The sequence below is a fragment of the Camelina sativa genome, chromosome 17 (genome assembly GCF_000633955.1).
Source record: "Camelina sativa cultivar DH55 chromosome 17, Cs, whole genome shotgun sequence".
NCBI classification, from domain to species: Eukaryota; Viridiplantae; Streptophyta; class Magnoliopsida; order Brassicales; family Brassicaceae; genus Camelina; species Camelina sativa.
Genome location: NC_025701.1, coordinates 30397860 through 30409179, shown reverse-complemented (window position 1 = coordinate 30409179; position 11320 = coordinate 30397860). Strand labels below are relative to the sequence as shown.

General features: G+C 32.0%; 2 protein-coding genes across 2 annotated transcripts; one reads left to right on the top strand and one right to left on the bottom strand.

Annotated features, from left to right (window-relative positions):
• LOC104758411 (trafficking protein particle complex subunit 1-like) lies at positions 1894-3882 on the bottom strand. Its single transcript, XM_010481273.2, has 4 exons — positions 3558-3882; positions 3263-3377; positions 2341-2459; positions 1894-2244 (listed from the first exon to the last, which is right to left on the bottom strand). The coding sequence occupies exons 1-4, from the start codon at positions 3779-3781 to the stop codon at positions 2193-2195; spliced, it is 510 nt and encodes a 169-aa protein (XP_010479575.1). The 5' UTR covers positions 3782-3882; the 3' UTR covers positions 1894-2192.
• LOC104758410 (transcription factor bHLH122-like) lies at positions 8080-10349 on the top strand. The gene is made up of 6 exons (XM_010481272.1): positions 8080-8737; positions 8982-9277; positions 9387-9542; positions 9647-9712; positions 9801-9869; positions 9950-10349. The coding sequence occupies exons 1-6, from the start codon at positions 8239-8241 to the stop codon at positions 9992-9994; spliced, it is 1131 nt and encodes a 376-aa protein (XP_010479574.1). The 5' UTR covers positions 8080-8238; the 3' UTR covers positions 9995-10349.

Here is an 11320-nt window from a genome sequence, read left to right as displayed (position 1 = left end):
TTCTCTTATCTTTCTATTCTTCTTATCATCAAATCTTCTTATTATCATTTCATATTCTCAAATATTCAAACCCATTTCAAATTAAGCCAAAACATAATATTTAAATGTTTGAGTAACCTCTTTGGGGTTCTCTAGTAATAGAGTGATTTTGCTTAGGTTCTCTTAGAGTTACTTAACTTAATTTATGATTATTTATATAATAAATAAATGTGAGAGTAACTTTGGTGGGTTACTCCACTAATGATGGTCTAACAAAATAGAAAAGGACTGTGGAATCATAAGATTCATAACCACACGGTCGAATTGTTTCGTAAAGCATGGTAGTTGATAATTACTACACTGTTCAAACGATCCACAACGAATGTTTATGTTGTTTCAAGAGGACATTGGTGAGAATACGTACTCCTTGTAGTTGTAGGTGGTACTAATGATAGACAAATAATAGCAGATATGAAAGAAGTTTATAATAAAGGCCACAAAATTAAGCAATTGGTTTCTAAGGCATCAACAACATTGATGGGAAATATATTTCCGATGATATTTAAAGTTACTGACTTGCATATATATCCATATATTAGTGAATTAGTGATCAATATCTAAGAAATGTATTTGTTTTTTTCTTTTCTTTTTGATGAAGAGAAGATAGAGAGTTTAGAAATGAGAGAATGAGGAGAGTAAAAGTTGTTCACGAGCTGAAGTTTATGTAGATTAGCAATAAGACAATAGTTTGGAGATTCACATGGTTGTTTCCCGTGACTCCATATGATTTTTGATTTGGACGGCTTTTTGTATATGTTGATTTGTTATACTCGTCTATGAAAAATGATACAAACGATATTTTGGAGATGTTATATAGATAATTGGTGTAATTATAGTAAATCCCGATTTGTTAATCGTAAATGTCATCGGTTTCCCCCATTAAATCATTGTCCAATCATATCAAATCGTCTAAGATGCTAAAATGATACTATCATCGGAGGAAAAATTGATACGTCCATGTGTGGCTACAATGGACCAATCAATATTCCCCCTACTATATTACAGAGAATTATAGGTTGGTATAGTATGTTGAAATATGGGCGAAAAAGTTTGGGTGCATATGAGCAAGTCACGGGTAAAAGATGAATTCTTGGCAATATTAAGAACACACCTACAAGCTAAAAACCTCTATAAGGTTTTGTTTCAAATAAGGTTGTCCTTTTATAAGTTGTTCGGCCAAATATGAATTCACAAGTGAGATACACACTCCCACAACCAGACACACATGTACGAGCTAGAGTTAGATTCTCTTAATGTGAAACATAAAGACGAATTTTATAAACATATGTATATCATATGAAGATTATAAAAGAAAAAAAAATTACGATGACTATTAATTTAGAGGTTAGTCAGGAAAGTATGTTGTTTTCATCAGAGGATTAGTTGGTCGACACTCAACAAGAATTGATTAGATTAATTCAACCCTTTTTTTTTAGGGGCTCACTTGATTATTTAGATTTTAGAGACACATCCACCACCATTGACTTGATGATACTTTTTACTTGTGCGAAGACAAAAAGGAAGGAGAGAGTAGGGGACAAAGACTATGACATTTGATTTTGAAAAGAAGAAAACAAAAAACAGAAGAAATAACAAAACTATATAGGAAGCAAAAGAAAAGACAAAAGGATTTAATGTTTAGGAAACCACCTCACGTGTTGTGTATCCTGCCAAACCCATCAGCAGCTCAACCCCCAAATGCAGATAATATTAAGGAATTGAAAATTATTAAGTATTGTTGTGACCATTGTTTTTGTCTAATTAAATATTTATATACTATTCTTCTGTTTACTTAAATAATTTTATTTCATTAGTTAAAAAATTGTAAGTTTTGATATCAAACTTTGATAACGATTACACAACGAACACACCACATGCTTCTTTTTCTTCTTCTTTTGCTGTACCTTACATGCATCATAATTCCGATTTGGTGCTTCATGTCCCATTTCAAGATTTGATTAACCATAAACATCATCGTTGATAACAAAAGCCAATACAGTGATTTAAAAAGGGTAAATACAAAAAAAAATACATTTGCAGAGAAAACAGTCGAACTCGAGACTGATCTCTCCACAGCAATTTTCTCGATTTGTTCAGAGGAAAGTTCTGTGAAGCAAAGAGGTTCCAATGGCCAAACCTGTAATGCACACACACTATGAGATGCTCCTTACGTACTGGTCAAGTGCAGTGTTGAACAACTCCGACCTTAAAAGACCAATGAAACATAGTCGTGGTTTCATCAATGCAATAAGATATTATGATGGGATCTATGATCAAGATGCAACAGTGTTTGAAGCTTACTTGATTGGAGATCCTGGGCTGTATATAGGATTTTTTACGACATACTCAACATATAAACTGTAGATGTACTTTAGGGATTCGCGTAAATCTCCCGTCTTTGGATGAGTTACTAAGATGATCTGCAAAAGAATAGAAACATGCTGTGGTTTAAGCATCTAGATGTCTGCTTAGTATTGTGGTCAAACAACTCTGAAATCTACTCATGTCTGCAAGTAAAGCTTGCTTCTTGCTAATATCTTTTCTTGAAGACTCCATGTATGTATGTATACCCATATAAATGAATCAAGACAGCCAATCTCAGTTACTCCCTTGGTTTAAAGTTTAAACTATTAGAATGTTTAGCCCACAAATCCAGACCAACCCTGTAAGAACCATCTAAGTTCTATGTCAACAATTATCATGCCCACAGGGGAAGAACTAACCACACACTGCAACAATAGTGTTATATCCTATTGCTAAAATTTTGTGACTCGACTCCTAAAGTTATTGTATTTACAGCTGACCTTAATTTTCACATGATTCACAATCTAAAATGAAAGTCAATGACCATCCATGAACCATCTCCTCAAGTTTTGTTCAAACATATCTAATATCTGTTGAGACATAACTTATATCAGATTGTTTTTACTCTGAGAAAACAACTTACTATTCCTATTTCTCCTACACGACAAAATCTCTGAATACACTAGTAAATTTGTCGTTACATACTCTCTCTAGTTCCCACACTCTTCTATATAGACTCGCCTAAAACTCTCAAAGTCCCTTACATATATACTAAGATACTGACTTTGAGGTTGAATTTTCAAAGATACAGTTCTTTTCATTCATTCAGAATCCCTAAACAATAAGCCAGGTTCCAAATAATCTTATACTTATCATATTGAAACTAAATGATGGGACATCTAAGAGCAAAGAAGCTAACCTTAATACCAGAGGGAGTCTCCATGAAGCTTAGCTTGTAAGTGTTGGTACGGAAACTGTGGAAAGAGCAACCTTGTCCTGGCAATTGTGGAACCCCTAGATTCCCCTTATCCGCACTGCAAAATCACAAAATCATAAGATCTACCAAATCAATGGAATCCTCAAATCTCACAAAACAAACATAAATTACTTGGAATCAAACTAATCAGCGGCAATACACAACAAATCACAGCTATTCAAATCCGATCAAATCGAAATGGTCAAATCTAGCTAAATGAAAAGTGAGAAAATCTAACTTGACTGGATCCATCTTTGCGGTGAGGGATTTGAGAGAGAAGAGAAGACCAAACATGAGCTTGTGATCTTGCTGAGGATTAAGCGTATGAAGAGGCCGATTCCATTCTTTGTAGAGAAGACACACACCGTTACGGTTGAAAACGTACATCATGTGCGCGTTGTTTCCACTCGCCGTCGGAACCGGCGGCGACGGACTTATCTCGGATCCACCGAAGAACTGCATTCTTCCGTCTTCTCCGGCGATAGACGAGAGAGAGAATCAAATCAAAAGATCAAGCTAAGAGATCAGAGCAACGTGAGAACTTCGAATTCGGTTCTTCTCAGTCGATGTGGAACGAAACAGCTTTTTTTTTTTAATTTTTGGGCTTCTAACGGGCCGTACAATAAACCCTAAACGAATAGCTCTTAGTGGGCCAAAGCCATATAAACAACAACAATGTTTTTGTAAACCGGTGGTCTCGGATTCTCACACATGGTAGACATGTTAAATGCTCTCAATCTTTCATTACCTGTTTATAAACTCTTGTTAATTAATTGACATTTTTTTGCTTTTCTGAAGCCACATAATCACTCATGAACCATTAATCTAGATAGTATTTAAGAAAAGGGACTAATAAAAAGTGCAAACAACCAAAAGGACTTCCGAATGCATTTTTAGAAGATAAAACTAAGAAAGTGGGAAAGAATCTAAATAGGTGGCTTACTAATTCGAGGAAGTAGGAAGAGGATCTTCACGCCTAAGCTCCACGTGAGATTGTGCTTCTTCTGTTGTATTCCACCTCGATTTTCACATTCTCATAAACCTTATCTTATATTTATGGATATAGTTATTTTCTTTGTTCCAAAGTAACGACTACTTTCTTGACACCACAATATCTTTTACGAAAAAAACGTTAGAAAACAATTTTTAGCTGACACTAAGTGATTTATATATTAAGGAACCCCGTCGTATATAACAGAGAAGTCTGATTTTGTGTAAATATATAACAAGTGAATTAGTTTGTGATGGCCATTCAAAAAATTCAAGCATTTTCAAAGTTTGACATTAAGTTAAGTATGAAAAGCTTATATTAATTAATATATATAAAAGAAATAAATTTAATTTACTCAGTAAAAAATAAAAATTAAATTATCCATAACATTCAAAAATATTAAAATTTTGTTCGTCTTTAAATGTTATTATGGACAAAGAGATGTTCCACTCAAACTGAGACGCATCTAACGATAACGCTTATCGTATTTATGATATAAGTAAACCACGACTAAAGAAATATCATGATAAGACCAGAAAATCCACATTAATTATCATATAAGAGACATATGTTAATTATTTTGTTCTAATTAATTTAGAATTACTTATATGCTAATCGATGATAAATGACTTTCTTACAAACAAAAATATGGAAGGAGAATACGATTTAAAGAGATAATAATCACTAACGAATTACTTATTTTTTTATATAGAACACCTAAACTTAACATTTCATATTTAGTTTATTTTTTAAAAAAATCATTGATCATGAGATAAAGTGGAACTACTATAGTCGATAGCTAAAATTATACAGAAAAGAGCAACAAGGGACCATGGTAAGATTACAAAAACCAAAGGGAAATAGTTAGATAGTTATAAAAAAATCTAAAGACTAGTTTATTAATCTTCAATGAACTTTTGTGTGAAGTATTTTGTCCGATCTATCCTCTAAAAGAATCATCTAAAAAACAAAAAATTCTATGGAAATACCAATAGAGAAACAAAAAAACTAACATAAAATGTAATATTGTAATGGGTCGAATTGCATGTTTATCAGATTTGTTCATTTTTTTATCAAAGTCAAACTTTGCTTTTTATCTTTTACGTGGAGAAATAACTCATAAAAAGAATAGCAGAAAAAATCAATTTTTAATTAACTGAAATTTGTATCTAATGAATTGATCAATTATTTTATGGGAACTATTTTCCTTATTTAAAAATCAGGGTTGCAAGAGACGTACAATAAGATTGTGAATATTTTAAAATTAATTATGAGAACTGATTGAAAGCCAAAAATTTGATTGAAATAAAAACTATGAGAAGTGTTAATTTTTACAGCATTTAAAAGGGCATACTAACCAGTCCTATAGGTTTATGGATTTAAATATTTTGAACCATGAATCATCTAGTAAAAAAAAATTAATGTCCGCAGGTCATAATCTAGTTAATAATATTTTTTTAGTGGTTAAAATGAACTCCTTAATTACATTTAAGTTAGAGAAAAATTTGTTCATAACCTGCGGTATACCGCGGGATAAGTTTTTTTATTTTTATGTTAATATACTATTTTAATACTAATTTTGCTATTGTATTATTTTGTTAATTTGAATGATTTAGTATATAATTTGCGGTATATTGCATAATAATTTTTGTTTAAACAATCTTAATTAAATCAATTTGATTCAGTATATTTTATATTGGTGTTGTTAAAATAGTAAAATGAGGATTTAATCCATATTGAAATATCATATTAATGATATTTTTATTTTTAGTATTATTAGTTCATTTTTTTCACGTCATATAATCCATCATGTAATATAACTCGTTTGTGTTATTTTAAATATTTAATATTTTTAATATTCATAATTTTAAACTTTTTTATTAAGTTAAGATACATTAGTTATAAATTATAAAATTCTTAAAATTTTAAAATTTACTATATACGGTAAATTTAGTATATATATATATGTTAAACACACACTTTTTATATTAATTGAGTAACATATGTTTGTTTAAAAAAATTCAAATTACAATATATACAGAAAATTTTATTTTTATTAGTTTTATGTATTATATGATGATTCACTACATTTAAAATTTAAAATCAAAAAGAGATGATAGAAGAATTAAATTTTGTAATCTGGAATAAATTTTCTAAATATTTATATTAATTATAAAAATATCATATATATGATTATTTGAAATATTTTAATTGTGTTTGGTTATAAGGATAGTAGAGAAAATTAACTAAACTTGTTTGAATATGAATATAAATATTGAATAAAAAATGTTTCTAAAAACATATTTTTGAACAAAAAGTGTTGTAATCATAGTATATATTTGCTTTAGGTAATAAAAATGTATTTTTAAATATCACAAAGAAGCATACTGTTAGACAAAGACTCAAATTCCACTTAATTGTGATTTCGTGTCTCAGTTCAATGTTCCAAAAACAGTGTAAGCATTCTCAGTGATGAACATATTTGATAATTCAATAATGGAGTGTACATGTTACAAAAACAAATCAAAAAGGGGATTTTTAAAATTTTAATACATAAATTTTCTTCGAATCACGGTTAAACTATTAATTTACTAGATCACATTCAACCAGTCTGATTAACCAATCAAACCGGTTTGAAAACCACTATCGTTGGCACTTCTTTGAATAGATAGAACATATCTATTCCACTTTATAACATTAATTATTTCTTGAGATAGTATAAAAAGTTCAGGCCTATTGGACCTTTTAAGTTGTTTTCCAAAACAAGCAATATAACGTAGTTATTGAAATATGGTTCGGATATGTATTACTAGTTGTATACTTGTATGCATTATTATCTTGAATTTATCGATTTAATAATTACTTGTGTTCTTAATTAGTAACTTATCATAGACTTAGTATATTATAGTACAAAAAAATGTAAGTACATTACGTGTCTATATTTTAAACGATGGGTACATACGTGTTGAAGCGTGAATAGTTGGATTCAGTCGCTTGAAAGGTTCCCTAAATTTTGGAGCCCGAGATTGGTATATCAACAACACCTGTCTGATTCTCCAACTATTTTCCATTTAATCTATCTTTTTATAGTATGTTTATTTTATTTATATTTTCCAGTTTATTACAAAACATATATTTTAGTTTGTTTTCCTTTTTTAAAGTTTTCCGTCATTTCAATAAGCGTCATATCGACAAATGTCCTTTTTCTCAGCCATTTTTATAGCTTTATAAGTCAACAGCTTTAAATCCCACAATACTCTCTATAGTCTTCGTTTTATTAAAATATCACTGTTCTCTTCTTTGTTTTTTAAGAAATTTCTGTATCATGTCAATAATTGCGGATTTTAAAAATCAAATTAAAAAAAGAAGAAGATAAAGTCCAAAAAAAAAAAAACACATTAAAAAAGCTGCTGAATTTGTTTTTTCGCGAAACGAGAAAAAAACGATTTAATAGCCATTATTATAAAATCTTACACTACTTGGAAGCCTATACCATAACTTTTACAAAAATTCATAACATCAAACCCAAAAAAAAATTTATTTTTACATCCCAAATTCTTTTTTTTTTTTTTTTTTCATTTCCAAGAAAAAAAAGATTTTTTTTTTCACATAACGTTATAATAATAAATAAATTAAAACGTGGTCCCCACGTGGGCCACACGTGTCAGCATCAAGGTTTCCACTCGTAATAAAACGAAACCACAAAGGGTACTTTTGTCAACTCATAAATAAATCCCAATCTCTACCTGCCCTCTGTTGTTGTTTCTTCTTCTCCTCCTCTCTCTCACGTTCTCTCTTTTTAATTTTAATCAATTTAATCCGCCGGGTAAAAAAATCTCATCACCCCCGGCGAGCGATACTTCCCCCGGCGAAGTCTTTTAATAAAAAAATAACTCGTCAAGAAGAGAGAAACTCAAAAGCTACTAAGATGGAATCAGAATTCCAGCAACACCACTTCCTAATCCACCACCAGCAACACGATCATCAACACCAACACCAAAGACCAAGAAACTCAGGATTGATTCGTTACCAATCAGCACCGAGTTCTTATTTCTCTAACTTCGGAGAATCGATCGAAGAGTTCTTAGATCGACCCACGAGTCCCGAGACTGAGCGAATCTTATCTGGCTTTTTACAAACCACCGACACTAGCAACAACGTCGATAGCTTCCTTCACCATGCTTTCAACAGCGACGGAACTGAGAAGAAACCTCCTCCTCCTGAGGTTAAAACAGAGGAGGGGGAAGACACTGAGATTCCGGCGATGGAGGTCGGAGATGTTGAGATTCCGGTGACTTCTGATTCGAGGAATTTAAGTCAGAATAAGAAGAGACCTAGAGATGATCGGACTCCCCCTCCGGTGAATAATCTAGCTCGTCATAATAGTTCGCCGGCCGGATTGTTTTCATCCATTGATGTTGAAACAGGTTTGAATCTTTTTTTTTCTTTCTAATTTTAAAAGGGGAAATTATTTCCTTATCTGGAAACTTTTTAAACTTTTTTTTTGAGAATATGCTTACGATTTGATAGGACTGTATTAAGCAACTTGCTTTGTATTTTTTGGGATTTCAATAAGTCACTGTAGATTGGATACTATAATTAGCAACTAGTTGTAGTTTAAACACTAAAATTTGTGAATCTGTTTTGTTCTGTTTTGTTGCGTATTTGTAGCGTATGCGGCTGTAATGAAGAGTATGGGAGGTTTTGGTGGGGGTAATGTGATGAACACAAGCAATACTACTGAAGCTTCGTCTCTTACTCCTAGAAGCAAGCTGCTTCCTCCGGTTTCTAGAGCGATGAGTCCCATCTCTGAGGTTGATGTTAAGCCTGCTTTTTCGTCTAGATTGCCGCCTCGGACACTTTCCGGTGGGTTTAATCGTTCCTTTGGGAATGAAGGGTCTGCTTCCTCTAAGCTTTCGGCTATTGCGAGGACCCAATCTGGAGGTCTAGATCAATACAAAATCAAGGTATGATATGAATGAACTCACAGTGAGAGATATTCTTTGATTTGCTGTGAATTCGATCTGTTTCTGTTCTTGTTTGATTGAGTTGTACCGATGGAATTTAATTTAACAGGATGAAGATTCAGCTAGTAGACGTCCTCCTTTGGCGCATCACATGAGTTTGCCCAAGTCTTTATCAGATATTGAACAGTTACTCTCAGATTCTATCCCGTGTAAGATCAGAGCCAAGCGTGGTTGCGCCACTCATCCTCGGAGCATTGCTGAGAGGGTAAATTCTTCCCCTGTTATTTCTGTCGATGACATTGATTCCATGATTATATATTTAGTTCTTTCTCCAAAGATTATATGTGTTTACAAAATGTTGTGGAATAGGTGAGAAGAACCAAGATCAGTGAAAGAATGAGGAAGCTGCAAGACCTTGTTCCCAACATGGACACGGTTAGATTACTCGATCTTCCTCTCTCATATTCGTGTGCTGACGTTTTTTTTTGCTCAAATGTATTTATCATCTTCAATTGATATGCAGCAAACCAACACAGCAGACATGCTGGATCTTGCGGTTCAGTACATCAAGGACCTGCAAGATCAAGTGAAGGTAACATTCTCGCACACTAATATTTCTTGAATCCTTTTGTTCACTCTGTAAGAAACCGAAAATTTAAACTTTTTGGTCAGGCGCTTGAAGACAATCGGGCAAGATGTACATGCTCTAGTGCATGAAACTAGAATTTCTCAGTGTGCGCGAGTGCTAGCCAGGGAGGGATATGTGCATAGAAGTATCGGTTCGGCCTTTGGAGAAAAGTCGAATATAGCAAAGTAGAGAAGAGATCATGAACAGAGCTAAATTTGGTGGATGATGGTGAAAAGGGTTTTGTAAAGTTGGAACCCTTTTTTTTGGTAGGGAAGAAAGTAAGTTTGTGTAATGGTCCGAACTCCAAAGCTATTCTATGTTGTTCTTACAACCCCCAAAAAAAAAGAAAAGCAGAAGAGAAGTGATGTACAATGAGAAGCTTCTTTTATTGTTGTAACTCATGAATAATTCAGGGTAATTAGTTATTTTCTTTTGTTAGGATCATCATCAACTACCATGATCCATATCTTTTTACTTCCCAAAAATTATAGACAATTTCAGTTATATATTAAGCCTTTTAACAAAAAATATATATATAGTTGAAACTAGTTTTATTATATATAATATAGTTACATATAAATACAGTTATATAGGGTTGGTAACATATCATATTTTATAAAATGATGCCAGAAAGAAAGAAAAAAAAACAGTTACATTGATAATTATGAGCAAAATCTATAATATTTTCTTTTAATGTTTGTTTTGAACCGACCCTACGAAGCACACACTCCATAAGTCTTGTCCGAAACAAAAACAAACAAAAAAGATGGGCAAAATCTTGCCCAACACTAATTAGTAGTGTTGTGGTTGGGGACCATGTCTTTGTTGTTATTTTTCTTTGCTCTTTTTAGGCAGTCATGTGAAGGTGCACTAATTGTGTGGGTGACACGTGACAAGATTTTGTAAATAATTCCTTCTTAAGGTTACAAGTGTTAATCATCAGCTAAATATATCAATAAGGTTCGTTAGGTCAAAAGTTATTACGATATGATTCCTATTACGATAATGCGCATATTATTAATGTCTCCTTCTAATATGCTCGGACATGTTCATTATCTAATTTTCTCTTTTTCACATCATCACATAAACACGTAACCATTTACGATTCTTTTTTATTTTATTTAAATCCGCATATTTCATACGTTGCGTTTCAATGCTATTTTGAGACAGAACGTATATTGTTTGTAGGTTTACAGTTTTTTTCTTTTGGTTTATTTATAAAATTTATTTATTATGCAGATTATAGGTCTAAATACAAAATTGTAAATAGATTTTTACAAAAAAACAATAAAGATCACTTTAGGGACTCCTCTTATATTGTCCCAAATCGTCTTCTTTAGCGAGAATTGATGATTCGGTTCAAGAATATTGTATGTTTCCATGTTTTTTATCTTTTTTTTTTTTTTTTTTTTTTT

Excerpts from the sequence above, each read along its gene's own strand:
- LOC104758411 (XM_010481273.2), bottom strand. The coding sequence starts at position 3,781 with ATGCAGTTCTTCGGTGGATCCGAGATAAGTCCGTCGCCGCCGGTTCCG. Across the intron at positions 2,460-3,262 it reads AGACTCCCTCTGGTATTAAG|ATCATCTTAGTAACTCATCC; the intron begins GTTAGCTTCTTT and ends ATTCTTTTGCAG. Across the intron at positions 2,245-2,340 it reads AGCCCAGGATCTCCAATCAA|GTCGGAGTTGTTCAACACTG; the intron begins GTAAGCTTCAAA and ends TGGTCTTTTAAG.
- LOC104758410 (XM_010481272.1), top strand. The coding sequence starts at position 8,239 with ATGGAATCAGAATTCCAGCAACACCACTTCCTAATCCACCACCAGCAA. Across the intron at positions 8,738-8,981 it reads ATCCATTGATGTTGAAACAG|CGTATGCGGCTGTAATGAAG; the intron begins GTTTGAATCTTT and ends GCGTATTTGTAG. Across the intron at positions 9,278-9,386 it reads TAGATCAATACAAAATCAAG|GATGAAGATTCAGCTAGTAG; the intron begins GTATGATATGAA and ends TTAATTTAACAG.